The sequence below is a fragment of the Lissotriton vulgaris genome, chromosome 12, assembly GCF_964263255.1.
Source record: "Lissotriton vulgaris chromosome 12, aLisVul1.2, whole genome shotgun sequence".
In the NCBI taxonomy this organism is placed as follows: Eukaryota; Metazoa; Chordata; class Amphibia; order Caudata; family Salamandridae; genus Lissotriton; species Lissotriton vulgaris.
Window position 1 is genome coordinate 639,330,289 of NC_141700.1, and position 16,610 is coordinate 639,346,898.

General features: G+C 45.8%; 1 protein-coding gene across 1 annotated transcript in view; it reads left to right on the forward strand.

The window, feature by feature from the left end:
- SLC22A31 (solute carrier family 22 member 31) overlaps positions 1–16,356 on the forward strand; it is a 219,581-nt gene extending 203,225 nt beyond the window's left edge. Inside the window, exons 6-9 of the mRNA XM_086945799.1 lie at positions 2,522–2,630; positions 3,936–4,150; positions 12,451–12,562; positions 14,134–16,356. Coding sequence (XP_086801925.1) covers positions 2,522–2,630; positions 3,936–4,150; positions 12,451–12,562; positions 14,134–14,554 — 857 coding nt within the window. The 3' untranslated portion in view covers positions 14,555–16,356. The remainder of the gene's footprint in view (positions 1–2,521; positions 2,631–3,935; positions 4,151–12,450; positions 12,563–14,133) is intronic.
- Positions 16,357–16,610: the final 254 nt, after the last annotated feature.

Consider the following 16,610-nt stretch of genomic DNA (forward strand, 5'->3'; position numbering starts at 1 on the left):
TATTTAGCAGAAAAAAGGACTCCCTGAACCAGTAGGCCGATACCGATTGTGACGGGGAGATGTGTGGCATCAGTGGGCATAAGGCCTGTAACCCCAACACAAACTCACTTGTTGATACATCAAGCACTATATAAAACAGCCGCCTACAGTTGACACCATCATCTAAAGTGAGTAGTGCATTAGTAATTACACGTTTAGTAAATGCACACTGCACTGCCATTGATGATCTATTGATTCACTGAGCTTGATACTCATTCCAGAAACTTGGCTTGATGAGCCTCCTGCTTTTGGCCATCCCATAGAGTTAGGGGGTAGTCAGGATGGGCAGAGTTAATGGCAAGGGCAGTGGAGTAACTATGAGCCATCAGTTAATATTGCCCATTCATCATGTTTCGACCAACATATCACCGGCTTATGAAAACGTAGGCCTCAATTTTGATCACTGCTATAATACCGAATTGATCACAAACGTCTGTTTACGTCCAACTTGGTGTTATAGTCCAAGTACAAATGCATTATTTCTGAACCTCACAGAAGGGAATAATATGCCCATTTGTATATATATCCTCCATTCTGGGGTGCACAAAGTAGAATGGGATGCAGATGGGGTACCCGTTAAATACAGAACTTTTCACAATTGGTATTTACCAAGTGTGCAGTATGTACTCTGGGAGGCTACACAATTTGCAAGCCTATCATAAAGTGGGCGTTTTGTAGTGAAACGCTCCCCCAACCCCCCTAGACAATCTTCTTATGTTAGTGTACAGCCCCTTTGAAGGAGAGAAGGGTTTTGAGTCAGAGCTGGTGGAGATCATTTCATCCCTCATGATACCAGCCCTGCAAGTCTCAGTTGATCTCAGTTTGTGGTCTCATGATAGCCAAGTGTTGCAGGCTGCCAGTGTTTGGCATACCCTACAAGATCTTGGTTTTGAGCCATTGGTCAGAGGTTACATTCATTGTACAGGGCTCAGCCTGGAGTGGATTCTGTCTCGCCATCTCACAGTTTTAAAAAAAACCTACTCAAGAAAGACCCATGTAGGTCTGATCATATCACTCTATTTTTTGCGATTGGGTGCATTTTGCTACCAATCAGAGCCAAACTTTGAAAACCAAGCGCTACAGGAGTGATGAGAATCTGGCCCCGGAAAAAGCATAGAGGGCTTAAAAAAAAAGTCAACCCTTTGTAAACCCAATTACCTACTAAAGACTGATGGGCCCCCGTATTGGGGCTATTATCTCTTCTCCCAATCTTCATGCCTCCGAGAAACAAGGTCTACAAAAAACACAAATAATATGAATACCGGGTTCTCTGAAGCCCTGAGAACTGCAATAGCTAAGGTTGAACAGGCTTCATAAGCTTGGCAAAAAATCCAGAGAGCTGAAACTTCATATTTAGAAGAAAGTAAGGACGAATTTAGAAAGTACACTCAAGGTAAAGAAGAAATATTTTACTGATGAAATCGAGAGGCCAGGTTACTCTGGACATGAACATGTTAAATCTCTAAATCTCAATTGCAAGCTGCATGTGTGATTTATGATGATTCTATGGAGAAACTTCTCAGTACCAGACAAATTATCACCAAAAGTACCTTCAGTGGGTACTGGAGATCTCGGTGTGCCAGTTTTACTGAAACAAAACGATAGCACAAGTTTTTTTCTTGGAATTTTTCTTTCTTGGAAGCAACTCTTGGTCAAGTTAGCGATTGCGTAAACGTTTTATGCCCTGTGACCTATAAGAGCCTCCCCCCACTCCTTTGCGGTCATCAAGCTTTGCAACTCTAAAATGGCTGCTGGGTTCTCAGTTTGTGATCAAATCGATACAAAGTGAATCCCATTCTAGTGATTTGAAAAAAACGTGGCTGTCAGCATCCCTAGTCTAAAGCAAAAACATTCAAAGCTATTAAATCCCTGCTGAAAGCCTTGGAGAAGGCCATAGCCTTAGAACTGAAGTCTATACCTAGAACATCAACAAGGATGAGGAAAGTGGCAATCCCGGTGTAGGCCAATTAGAAGAATGGAAATGGCCCAGCTGGATGTGCAGATGACTGTTCTTAAGATCATGGATCAAGCCTCTGTTGATAGTTCCCGTCCCATCAGCAGCTTTTGTTATCTTCTACCACAATATATTTTTGCAGAGATTGTACACTGGACTGGTGTATTTGAGTCAGCAGGCAGGTGGCTCTTATTTCTTTCTGATAGATGTGCAAAGGTGCAAATGTTGGTGGTATGGCCATCTGTAAAGTCAATTATGACCATGGTAACTCAGGCACATGTCTGTCCCCCATTATTCAACATATCCAGCAAGTCACCACATTAATTACTTTCTCTGGGGACAGGATAGGGAGGAACCTCATGATAAAATGCTCGATGATAGCCCTAAATATTTTAGAGGGGAGAGTGTGAGTGCCACAATTGTGCCTTCACTATTAAAGTAATGGAATAAGGAAGGTTATCTGCTGGGGGCACAACAATTTGTATCATTGTAATGTTGTTACTCACTGCAACTGTTCTTCACCCACAGAGATCGATGCATTGGCCGAGGATGATCCACTTCCCCACTACTACACCATCTACGAGATCTTTCGTTCACGGGTGATCGGCAAAAATACTCTCATTTTGGGGTTCACAGCGTAAGCATGAGCCATACTCACACTGGGAATTCTGTGAGGTGTTGCCTTTTGTCTTCTCCACTTCCTCCTATTTTGTTTTTCATCGATGTTGCTCTTTTCCTCTTCCGCACAGTCCACGTATCTGTGTCCTACTATGTCTATCATCTAATCAGGTTGCTTGTCTGTTTTATGCACATGGTTGTGCCAGCTGGGCTATAACCAGCTTTGTTTTCAAACAGGAAAACTCCTAATGAGCATTTCAAGGGGTGCACAGAGTACCCGTGTAGAAATGGAGTTTGGACTTGTGCTTTATGTATAGATTTCAAGCCAAGCCACAGACCTTAAAACCTGCCCAATGGCAGCAGTTAAGGGGATTGATGGTATGACCTGGCAGAAGGGTGACTAGGCCAGTTCAAGGCAGAGAAAGCTTTTATAAATCTGGGGAAAGGCAGATATTGTGGCATGGGAAACAAATCAGCCCAGGGGCATTCAGGAAGGTTGAATTTAAAAGGTGGATGGAGGGACAAGGAAAGGTTGGCGAGAATGGCGAAAGATGGATGATGAGTCTGGAGAATGATGTGCAGAGGACCAGGAGAAAGGCAGAAAATCTTTTGAAGAGCAGATACAGCCTGAAAGAAAGGTAGTTAAAGTGACTGGAGAAGAATTGCAGACATTGGAACTTGAATGTGAGAACCTGGAAACAAGGTATAATAGGTCGGAGGAAGCTGTGTAGGCAGATTTTGAGAAAGATGTTTGGATCTCCTGGAGATAATTAGAGTTATGGCCTTAATACAAAGAAGGGTATGTAAAACCAGAAGGAGGCCTCTCGTGGAAGTTGGATACTGAGCTTCTCAAAATGCTTGTGGATCTTTGTGAAAATTGAATGGGACGGTGGTATATGCTAGAGAAAATTTTAAAGTGTGCTGAAATGTTGGCAATTGCAATAAATCATTGCATGTAACAACCCTCTTAACACATCTTCCTTTCCTTTATTTTCTACTGTTTGCCTTCTTTATTTGCTCGTGTTTTGCTTCCATTCTCCTTCAGTTGAGATCCTTCATGTCTGGAGTTTCCACTCTTCAGATTTAAGCTAGACCCTTCAGCCTTGATCTGTCACTCTGCTTAACTCACCCCACCTTAGTTTAAATACTCCCTAACCTGGTTCACTTAATTGTCATTCCTTTACTCTACATATGGTTGGCTCATTCTTTCACCTCTACTTTGGTTGATTCTCCCACTTTATTCTTTGGCTCCGTTAGTCTTCTTCACTCATGTTATGACTCTCCCAGCTGTTTTCAATTCTCGAACTTCCGCTTCTGTCTGCAGATTAATTGGTAGTGGCATCAGACAGTGCTTCTCACGGAACCTGATGGGCTATGGACCTCCCCTGTACTTCATGTACTTCCTGCTAGCCGGATCCGAGGCCTTGGCTTGCATCTTCCTGTGTGTAACTGTTGACCGCTTTGGCCGCCGCGGGATCCTTCTACTGTGTGCCATCCTCACCGGGATCTCCTCTCTGCTGCTTTTGGCACTAACGCAGTGTGAGTATGAAGCCCTTATGTGCCTGGTATTAGCACAACTTCTCATCAAAGATGCCAGATTCCAGTTTCCGCATCATGTCCCTGTCTCAATTTACAAAAGTCAGAGGTTTTGCCTATCGTTATTATCGCCAACTCTCCAAGTTCATGTGATTCCCTGTGTTGTCTTTGTTTCTGTAGTGTTCCCGCTGTGTTGCGTTAACGTTTAATCTCTGTGTCTCTCAATGTTTTTCTCTCCGTGTTACATTTTTGTTCACCGTGCTTGACGCCATAGGTTGTTTCCCTGCACAAGCAGAGAGTTTGTCTTGAGTCCCACCAGGGTTTGTCCCTCCAATATGTTGTTGTGGTTCTGCTGTTCTGTTGCATATGGTGTGTCTCAGTCACTTCCCTGATCAGTGCTGTCTTTCAAGAACTAATGTACATTCTTTTTGATGTGATGGCAAATCAAGAGGACATCCTCCTCTTTGCGAATGTGTTATTAGAGAGAGTTCTCAATGTTCTTCAAATTCACGGAATAATCATTAGAAAGTGAATGTATTTAACTGACAAAGTAGAGTACTTGAGGCGTTTGATAATGTCCAAAGGAATCAAGCCTATAAAGTTCAGAATGAGTGCTGTTATACTACTTGGGGCACATTAATCATTCAGTCAGAATTGTTTATTGTTTTAAGTTAATAAGAACCATCACAATATTACCGAACACATAACATAGACAAATAAAATTGGGCTGGTAAGTTGTTAGTTGCCTTAAAAGGTACAATTTTCAGCATTTTTCATAAAATACCCGTAAATATTCAACACTGCGACAAACCCTGGTGATCTAATACCGTAATCTACAAAAATAACTAATGTTTCCTTGCATAGATTAGTATAAAATGCTTGTCGTTAAAATCTCGGCTGAAGAAATTAAGTATAGATACATATCATTCGATTTAAAAAAAAATGATGTGGGTTCTTGTTTGATTGAGTACCACAGTGTCACTAAAACATCTGTGTTTATGCTGTTCTCAGGGAGACCTGTGTTTAGGACATGGGGAACCCAATAAACCCTTGTAGGCTTGGGCAATGGTTGGTTTAAGTAAAGGGTGACTACAAGGGATTTTGTTTCACAACTAGTTTGGATAAATTTATAGAAAATTAAATCAGAGGCTCATTAGATAATTGAGCCAAATGTATCCACAGGATTTCTTGAAGATTAATTGTATAATTTCTTAGGGCAGAGTCTACATAATCTCTTTGGTAATTAAAAACAGAAGAAGAGAAGCGAAAAAAGCACACAGCAAAAGGAAGTTATAGTTAAAAATCAATTGTATTTGAATTAATCACAAAAAGTAAATCATGGGGACAAATGATAGAACAAAACTAAAATAGAAGTCATGAAAGGCAGTGTTTCAAGGATTCACTTAACAATTCATAACAATTCATCAGCTCCAAAAACAATTTTAAACAAAGAAAACCAAACACAACATATGTATAAAGGTGTTCTTCAGTATATAAGAAAACTGGGGAGTTGATGACTCAGGTCGACGTTTCGGTCTTGTTTTGTTAGTTATGTAAGACCATCTTCAGGACTCAATATTTCATCAAGGAAAAAACCCCATTGAGAAAATTGGTGTCTGTAGCTGATCTTCCAAAATTGTGATCATTTAATGAAGAAGAATCTGCCAAGATTCATTCGACTGAAATAGATGTCTTAATCCTGGAATTTTTATTTCCAGGTAAGCAATTGTGAATATTTAGTTCGGACAAAGGCGGGTCTCGATTCGATTGTCACCCACTTCCTCGTATTCTCCAAATGAGAAGGCAACAATTTTGGAAGATCAGTTAAAGACACACCAATTTTCTCAATAGGGTTTTTTCCTTGATGAAATATTAAGTCCTGAAGATGGTCTTACATAACTAACAAGACAAGACCGAAACGTCGACCTGAGTCATCAACTCCCCAGTTTTCTTATATACTGAAGAACACCTTTAAACATATGTTGTGTTTGGTTTTCTTTGTTTAAAATTGTTTTTGGAGCTGATGAATTGTTATGAATTGTTAAGTGAATCCTTGAAACACTGCCTTTCATGACTTCTGCAACGATCTCCTAACTTCATCCGCCATTCCCGAGGGCGAGGCGAGACACGCCCCCTCGGCTGGCCACGCCCCCCGCCAGACCTATAAACAGAGCGCGCCGCTGCCAGGCGTCGCTTACTTGATTGGCTCCTGAGGCGGAAAGCCGGGAGCAGGGGATATTATTATTTTTAAAAACTTGCTGTGTGTGACGAATATTGTGTTTTTACCTGCATCTCTTGGCTTCCCTTAAACAGCGACACTCGCTGCAACGATCTCCTAACTTCATCCGCCATTCCCGAGGGCGAGGCGAGACACGCCCCCTCGGCTGGCCACGCCCCCGCCAGACCTATAAACAGAGCGCGCCGCTGCCAGGCGTCGCTTACTTGATTGGCTCCTGAGGCGGAAAGCCGGGAGCAGGGGATATTATTATTTTTAAAAACTTGCTGTGTGTGACGAATATTGTGTTTTTACCTGCATCTCTTGGCTTCCCTTAAACAGCGACACTCGCTGCAACGATCTCCTAACTTCATCCGCCATTCCCGAGGGCGAGGCGAGACACGCCACCTCGGCTGGCCACGCCCCCCGCCAGACCTATAAACAGAGCGCGCCGCTGCCAGGCGTCGCTTACTTGATTGGCTCCTGAGGCGGAAAGCCGGGAGCAGGGGATATTATTATTTTTAAAAACTTGCTGTGTGTGACGAATATTGTGTTTTTACCTGCATCTCTTGGCTTCCCTTAAACAGCGACACTCGCTGCAACGATCTCCTAACTTCATCCGCCATTCCCGAGGGCGAGGCGAGACACGCCCCCTCGGCTGGCCACGCCCCCCGCCAGACCTATAAACAGCGCGCGCCGCTGCCAGGCGTCGCTTACTTGATTGGCTCCTGAGGCGGAAAGCCGGGAGCAGGGGATATTATTATTTTTAAAAACTTGCTGTGTGTGACGAATATTGTGTTTTTACCTGCATCTCTTGGCTTCCCTTAAACAGCGACACTCGCTGCAACGATCTCCTAACTTCATCCGCCATTCCCGAGGGCGAGGCGAGACACGCCCCCTCGGCTGGCCACGCCCCCCGCCAGACCTATAAACAGAGCGCGCCGCTGCCAGGCGTCGCTTACTTGATTGGCTCCTGAGGCGGAAAGCCGGGAGCAGGGGATATTATTATTTTTAAAAACTTGCTGTGTGTGACGAATATTGTGTTTTTACCTGCATCTCTTGGCTTCCCTTAAACAGCGACACTCGCTGCAACGATCTCCTAACTTCATCCGCCATTCCCGAGGGCGAGGCGAGACACGCCCCCTCGGCTGGCCACGCCCCCCGCCAGACCTATAAACAGAGCGCGCCGCTGCCAGGCGTCGCTTACTTGATTGGCTCCTGAGGCGGAAAGCCGGGAGCAGGGGATATTATTATTTTTAAAAACTTGCTGTGTGTGACGAATATTGTGTTTTTACCTGCATCTCTTGGCTTCCCTTAAACAGCGACACTCGCTGCAACGATCTCCTAACTTCATCCGCCATTCCCGAGGGCGAGGCGAGACACGCCCCCTCGGCTGGCCACACCTCCCCAACCTCCCGATCCACTGATATAAAGCATGTGTCTTGGCAGGAAGCGCAGCGGACGAGCGCAGCGGGCGCGACTTTTGCGCGCCGAAGGCGCGCCTAAGGCAAGCCCGTCTGCGCCCGTCCGCGGCCGGACGGGGCCAGGGGCACGACCCCATGCCAAATCTTTGACATACTCTACCAAGGACCTTACTGCCCTCCAAGGCCATTGGCCACTCCCAGATTCCATCCGCAGTCTGATCTCCTCACTAGGCCTTGCTCCTCCTTCTCCCATTGCACCCTACCCCCTGCTGCACGCCCCCCGTCACCTTGCCCCCTTCCCCTCGACCCCCTCCCCCGCTCTCCGGCATTGTCTGTTCTCCTACTTAACACCAGGTCAGCGGTCAAGCACCACCACGAGCTGTTTGTCTTACTCGACTCAGAGAAACCCGACATACTGCTCCTGACCGAAACCTGGTACTGTGATTCTTCCCTCCCTTTTCTCCTGGCCACCCTACCCCCCTCCTACGTGGCCCTGCGGGCCGACCGGCCGACAGGCAAGGCTGGTGGTGGGGTCGCCCTAATCGCTCGGTCGGAGCTGAACTTTCAACCACTCTCTTTTCCCCCTATTCCCCCTACTGACTTTCTGGTAGTTCGCTCTCTCTCATTCTCCCCCCCATCACTTGCCTCCTAATGTACCGCCCCCCTCAGCCCTCGCCCTTATTCTTGCCGGCATTTCAAGACCTGTTGGCTAACCTGGTGGTCAACTACGCCTCGGTCTTGGTGCTGGGGGACTTCAATTACTGGCCCTCAGACCCACATGAGTGCTCAGCCTCAAAAGATTTTACGGATTATCTTTCATCCCTCAACTTCGTGTCACACATATCCGTCCCCACCCATTCCCATGGGCACACACTGGATCAGGTCTGGTCCCTCAACCTCCCTGTGGCTTCGGCTGCTGTCTTGCCGTGCCCATGGTCCGACCACACCCTCATCTCTTTTTCCATTCTCCGAAACCTTATGCCCAAAATTCCGCACACCAAAAACACCTGGGCGCGGAATTGGAATAGACTGGATTATCCCTCCTTGACCTCCTCACTCCGAAACTCCACTCCCACCCTCGCTGGCTTATCATCTGCCTCTCAAGCCAAGGCCATTAACACCTGGCTGGAGGCTGCGACTCAGTGGCGCCCTTAGGTCGCATTTCCATCCGCCGACCAAAGGACTCCAATAGATGGTTTAATGACCACCTAAAAGATCTCAAACTGAGCGCCCGACGGGCGGAGAGGCAATGGAGGAAAAACTACAGTCCCTTATCAAAAACACACTTCTTATCAGAACTGGCCAAATATAAAACAGCAATCCTGGCAGCAAAAACCTCCTACTTTTCGCTAAAAATAACCTCCGCAGAAAACAAACCCAGGGAGATCTTCGGCATAGTGAATGACCTGGCATTCTCAGACCGAACCTCGTCCCAAATTCCTCCTTCCCAGCCTCTCTGCGACCAACTTAATCTCTACTTCTTAGAGAAAATTACTACCATCAAGTCCAACATCCCACCACCCTCATCTGCCTTCGTCGATCCCTCCCCCCCTTCCGTTCAATGTCCTTTTACCTCCATTCCCCCTTTCACTCTAGACTCTTTTTTGGAGATACTTCCTAAAGTGAAGTCGGGGTCCCCCGCGGACGTCTGCCCAGCACGAGTTCTGCAGCATATTTACTCCGGCTGCCCTGACCCCCCCATTGCCTTCCTCAACAGTTCTCTGGCACAGGGCGTAGTGCCCTCTGTGCTAAAGGCAGCCACAATAGTGCCCATCTTGAAAAAACCTGGCGCGGACCCTTCCATCCCGGCCAACTACCGCCCCATTTCCCTGTTACCCTTTTTGGGTAAGGTGATGGAACGCCACGTCACCGCGGCACTTAGCGCCCATGTTGAGGCAAATGGAGGACTGGCATCCCGCCAAGCCGGGTTCCGTCCCAGGCATTCGACCGAATCAGTCGTGGTCGCAGTCTTAGACGAACTCAGAAAGGGCATGGATGAGAACAAACACCAGGCACTGGTCCTCCTTGATCTCTCCGCCGCCTTCGACACGGTGGACCATACCATCTTACTTACCCGTGTCAGGGCGGCTGGTATCGGGGGATCAGCTCTGGTCTGGCTCTCCTCCTTTCTGAGGGACCGCACTCAGGCGGTTCGGCTGGGCGACTTCACGGCCACCCCTCTCCCTGTCACTTGCGGTGTTCCCCAGGGATCCTCTCTCTCCCCTTTGCTTTTCAATCTCTATATCTTTCCTCTCATTTTCGCACTCCAGCAGCTGGAGGTCACCGTTTATAATTACGCGGACGACCTCCAGCTCATCTTTGATCTGTCCCCCTCTCCTCTTTCTGTTTCTAATTTCCAGTCAACTATGACATTCATCAGGGACTGGATGAACCACAACCACCTTAAACTGAACCCGGATAAAACCGAGCTGGTTCTCACTGGTGGTTCATCCAGCCCCTGGAACTCCTTCTTTTGGCCCCTTTCTCTGGGTCCCGCACCTACCCCTTCCACCACGGTCAAAACACTCGGTGTTAAAATAAACAACCAGCTCACACTCCATTCACAAATTGGTTCTGTGGTATCCTCCTGTTTCCTCACTCTCCGCACTATCCGCACTGTTTCCCGTTTCTTTTCCCCCCAGGCACTTAAGATCATCATGGCCGCACTGGTGATATCGCGACTGGACTACGCAAACTCTCTCTACCATGGTATCCCCGCGTACAGCCTGCGTAGACTCCAGATTATTCAGAACCAGGCAGCCCGGCTGGTGTTCGGCCTTCCTCGCTATCACCATTCCACCCCCCTTCTCAAGGAGCTTCACTGGCTCCCTGTAAAAGAACGTTCTCTTTTCAAGATCGGCTGCATGGCCTTCCAGGCCCGCCAGGGCACTGCCCCCGCTTTCATCTCTTCATTAATCAACCTTTATGTACCTGCAAGAGAACTCCGGTCTTCCTCCAAGTCCCTTCTCCAGATCCCCCGCTTCACACGCAAAAAGTGGGGCGGGGCCAACTTTTCTACCCTGGCTCCAACATTCTGGAACTCTCTCCCCGATCATCTCCGCTCTGCCACCCAGTACCTCCCCTTTCGTAGAGATCTGAAAACGTTCCTCTTCAGCCAGGCCTTCCCCTCTTAAAACTCTCTCAACGTCTCCTCTCATCCTTTCTTCCGGTCTCTCTCCCTCAGTTGCTGATCTCCCTAGCGCCAAGAAACCGCAAGGTGTACGCTGCGCTTTAGAAATATTTTAAATTAGAAATTAGAAATTCTATTTTAGTTTTGTTCTATCATTTGTCCCCATGATTTACTATTTGTGATTAATTCAAATACAATTGATTTTTAACTATAACTTCCTTTTGCTGTGTGCTTTTTCGCTTCTCGTCTTCTGTTTTTAATTACCAAAGAGATTATGTATACTCTGCCCTAAGAAATTATACAATTAATCTTCAAGTAATCCTGTGGATACATGTGGCTCAATTATCTAATGAGCCTCTGATTTAAATTTCTATAAATTTATCCAAACTAGTTGTGAAACAAAATCCCTTGTACTCAGGGAGACCTAGCAATATTTAAGTAGTTTACCGCGCAGTGTCAGAAATTTCAGAAGTTTGCAATTGATCTAGGGGTCTGAAGGGTCAATGCTCTTTATTATGGCCATTGACAAGTTTGTATCCCCCGTTCGTTGAAAGTGGATCTAAGCAGTAAAGCACGTAATTTCTTTAGGGCTGAGCATATGCAAACCAAGTGTACAATGTCTTCCTTCTGAGCATCACATAATCTGCATGTAATAGGGCCTTTGTGTTTCCATGCTGGTTGGATAGCCAAAGATGGCAAGACCCCTGGTTGTGGTAGAAATTATGCTTTCGAACAAATTTAAATCCATGATCAGTCCGTTTAATCCTAATGCAAATTGAGTACTAAAGGTTCGTGCTAGTGCAACAGGCATTTGAGTAGTCTTAACACAAAGCTCTTTAGGAAAAGAACACACCATTGGATTGCCATCTAGGGTGCGTAAAGAAATCTTAAATCGCACTATCGTACCTTTTAGAGGGAAGCTGTATCTTGTTTATGGGCAATTGAAAATGTCAAAACTTTCTTTTTGTGAAGTTAAACTTGACATTCACACTGCTCAGTGATTCTTACTCTATTTACTTAGAGAGAATGGTGTGGGTAAGTGAGTCTGAGATTAATAGGATGACTTTCCTGTCTTCAGGATCTATATACAAACCTGCCGCTCTCCTGAGTGGATAGGTGCAATCCAGCCTGAGCAGCCATGCCAGATCCCATGTAAAAATGAATACAATCAACCTCAGACCACTTTCAGCCTATTTGGGCCTCTTCAGAAAGATGCGGTTTGAATCCAATGGCATAGTGAGCATGGAACCCACGTCTGGCTCTACCCGATATTGGTTTTCCTGTCACTAGGACACGATTGCTTTTGTGTCACTGCTGTGTTGTTGTCTTTGTGAAAGTTTGATTTGTTGGTAGTGATCTGGTGTGTTATGGTGGCTGCAATATTAGCGCATGCCCAATGTTCCCTAATACCCATATCAAGGAGGTACACATTACTGGCACCTTAATGTCACTGTTCATCACTAATGCTTTTTCACTGCCATAGTCTTTCATTGTGTTGGTTGTAAACCCCTCTATTGCGGCTTTGTGTTTTCAGATTTATATGCGGGACTCACGTTAGCGATCTCCATCCTGGGCTCCTTGGCATCACATGGCCTAGTTATGCTGAGCATCTTCTTTGCCAGTGAAATCCTTCCCACCGTTGTGAGGTGAGTTCATGTTCTACCCCCAGCCGTGTAGCTGGCGACTGCTCCCTTACCAGTGACTAGGAGGGGGATGAGGAGCCACCTCAGTATAATGTAGGATCTGGAAACTTCTGTCCATCACACATTTGCTTGACCTTGCACTAATTCCTTGCCACCTCCATCACCTTAGTCACTTGGGTGCATAGTTAGCAATACCTACTTCACTCACCACATTCATCTCACCAGTGCTCACCCCACTGATCACAAGGCACTTTTGGTTATGTTCCTCGTGGACTAGTGTCTCACCCTGGTAGCAGAGTGTCAGTCCATATGCCTCTGGCCTCACTTGCAACATTAGTCTCACTCCCCTTACGAGTAGCTTCAAACACTTCAGTAGTCCCACTCCCCACATCACTGGCCTCAAACGCACCTGCAGTCTCACTTTCCACATCACTGACCTCTCAATCTCTAGTTCACGCGTTCCCTCCTTTGGGATCTGTTAACCTTCAGTCATTCTCTTTATTTTCTGCAGAGGATCTGGTTTTGCTTTTATCATTTTCTCAGTCCACAGGGGAACTACCCAGGTTACTGCAGAGGATCCAGACTTGGTCTGATTTCTTTGTTGTTGCTGCAGGCGTCTCAGTTTGGGTCATATATTTCTCTCATTGCTTCCTTCGTGTCTGCCTGGTGTCATTAATATATAGGTTCTGGCATGAATCACGTTTTGTTGCTCTCATACCTGCAGTGGCTCTGGCCTGGCTCCAAATGTCTCATGTCATTCTGTGGACCTAGCCTCTGCCTGATTCTTTTCTTTTTGCTACAGAGACACAAGGCTGTTCCTGAAAAACACCCAAAAATCTTTCCACTTGTGTGGGGCTTGAAGCACTACCTCAAATTGAATTGAGGATTATTGTTCACATGGAAACATGAAGCCTCTCCCACCTAGCTTGTCACCCTTCATCAACGGGGTCCACATCTGGAACTGAGAGGAGTCATGGGATAGTCCAGTTTGTTACGTGGACTTGTTGCAGATGTTGTGTAACGGAGATAGGTAGTGTGTTATGTCTGAGTAGCAAATGTGTGTAAGGAGCAACAGTGAGAGATACAAATTGTACAAAGGAACTACCAAATGGTATAGACTATATTCATGCCGTCCCCATCACAAGTCTAAAAACATGCAGGTCTGTATGTCAGATCCAGCATATTATCTTACTCAACATGTTTCGGCACCCTGAAAGGATGTGGTGCTTTCAGCAGGGCAGTTTTCATAAAAGAGGTTTTAATGACCAAATTGTCACAACTGTACATCCTTTGGCCTTTCAGCCTAGGCAATGTAATTCCCTTGGCCATAAGGCCGGCACTTAGGAAACCAACTGCTCCAGGTTTCACCACTGAGTCCATCTGGCTATTGCGTTTCTCACTGTTTGCCATTCTCTCTCATTGTAGGGATTGCCTGGGACACATCTTTGTCTCATTACTGCAGGAGTTCCGGTTCGTGTATCATCATTCCTCCTCTTTACTGATTGCGTTTCTGCCCCGGTCTCATGTTTATCACATCCGTGCCTGCATCTCACTATTCTCTCTTCGTATTGCAGGGGTGCTGGCCTGGGGCTCATCATGGCATCCAGCTTTGTCGGTAAAGCTGTAGCTCCCCTCATGGACCTGCAGAACAACAGAGGCTTCTTCCTGCACCATGTTGTCTTCTCATCCTTCGCTATCCTCTCCGTACTCACCATCATGCTGTTGCCCGAGAGCAAGCGCAAGTGCCTGCCAGAATCCCTAAAGGATGGGGAGAACCTGCGACGTCCACCTCTTTTCTTGTCCCATACCGTGGACGGCTTCCCCCTGCTGTCCCAGCGCAAAAGAAGCAGAGAGTACAACCCTGAGAACTACTCACGCTTGGTCACCGCCACCAAGAAGATGCTTGGCCGGGAAGGTACTGGGCGCGAAGGGTCCCAACTTCTCAAGGAGATGGTAAATGAAGAGGAAACTGAAACACTGCATGAGGAGGCCTAACACAGGATCTGTATCATCAGATGTCACACCTGCCTTATTTATATCGCTGGATACTATGCCACAAGTGAGTGTCTGCGGTTCCAGATACAGATGCTCCGAAGGATTGATCATTGTTAGATGGATTAGTGCTTCCGACAAGTGCTGGCTGTTACAGTGAATGGTACCTCAGCTGAATAGTCCCTATCACAGAAGTTGCTACTCCCTTTGGGGTTCCGTTTTTTTAGCCTCTGGATCCTCAAATGCGTCATTCTGTGAGTTATCAAGGTCTCAGCTGCATTTTTGCTGTTACTGACAATGGTCTGGCACACAAATGTTTAATTGTTACATGCATCTATACCTCGATGGAGTGTAACCTGGTACAAGGATCCGTGCCTCCACGAAGTGCTCGCTCCTAAATGTGTCTGTGCCTTAAACGAGTGCGCAGCTTTGTGGAGATTGGTACAGTAACCAAAAGTTTATTGCTGCAGTGGTTACATTTTGAGTATTGGGAAATCCATGTTTTAGCGTAGTCGCTGCTGCTGATCTGTGTCCATAACTTTAGCTGCATTTCTCACTGATACCAGGACTATAAATGCAGCATCAAATCAGAGTGGAAAGGGACCAATATTTTTGTGTCAAAAGGGGTTCATTGCTCTGAAAACTCAATGAATGTAACTTTGAAATGCCCTCACACTTGCATTAACAAATCAAATGATTCTGAAGTAGCTTGTGCTGGTGTGAGGTCCTATTGGACAGAGGACCTTCTGTTGGGTTGAGGGATTAACCTGCTAATGCTGCATTTGGGGCACTTTTAGTAGGCCAGGACGTGTGTGCTAATATTGTTACAGCGTGACCTTTTTCAGTCAAGCAGAGGAAGGAACTACGAATCCGCTGTTTGCGAACATTGCAATTGTGCAGTTTGACAAAAACTGCACTCTTTTCCTTTTTCCACTCAAGCCAAAGAGAAATGGAGTAGTTACTCACTTGAACACATATGTGCTGGATGACCACACATGCTTCTGCAATCATCACTCTTTATTTATACTGTGATTTTAGTTTTCATTTTTAGCACAGGTCTTGTCCCGGGTTTTAAATTAATTAATTTCAGCTTGAAAGCAGTTTAATAGGATTGTACAGTTTTAGGAAGGCAGCGTGGTGTGCCCTAGGGCACGGATGTCACTCTATTTTAGTATGAATGTTGACCTTGTATAATTCACTGCTTAATGTATATCTCTACACATGATCTCATCCGTTTGTCGGTTTTCGTCAAGCTGAATGGTGTCCTTGTGTGTATCCTAATGTTTCTTATTTCCTGACACATGAATGTTTGCTATGGATATTTGTATATGTTCCTGGTATGCTATAGTAGATTGGCTTCCCTTTAACATTGTTTTTTTTGTACCTGGTATGGTTTATAGTTTGAACTTGTTTTTGCTGCCCTGTGACAAAAGCCAAAGATGTCTTTGAAAAAGTATAAAATAAGATTTTGTGACATTCATTATAGGTCATGTATGTAATTAGATCCTGGTTGCATCCCAACAGGAACCTTACCATTCTTTCAGCTTAGCCATCATGGTCTTATACGTTTTTGGGCCAGGGAAGCTAGAAAGCATCCTTTGTGTCCCCATCTGTTGTCTTGTTGTTGACTGAATTGCAAGTGAATCTATGAAAGATACACAACAACTGGGGTTAAGGGGAGAAACTTCGCGCTTCGCACAATTGATATGTTATAAATTGATGTGATCTGTGTTGTCAAACAAATATTATTTTTATGGGAAGGTATTATGCAGATAAAGAAACCTACTTGAACGGATGCCTCACCACCTGGTCTACTTGTGCATCTTTCTAGCTCTCTTTCTTGGGGGTTCATTCTAGACCTGGTGCCAAAATGTCAAAGGGTAAATGCTGCACTGACAATTAACCCACTCACTAACTTTGGGAGCGAATCCAAGTGATGTGTGAAGACCGGGAATACATGTCACATATCATCTTTGTAGATGTAGCCAATGAGCTATTCCAACAGTAACTTGCTTCCCTCTTGTCTGTGCCATTCTGCTCATCTCAAAAAAGTGTGCAG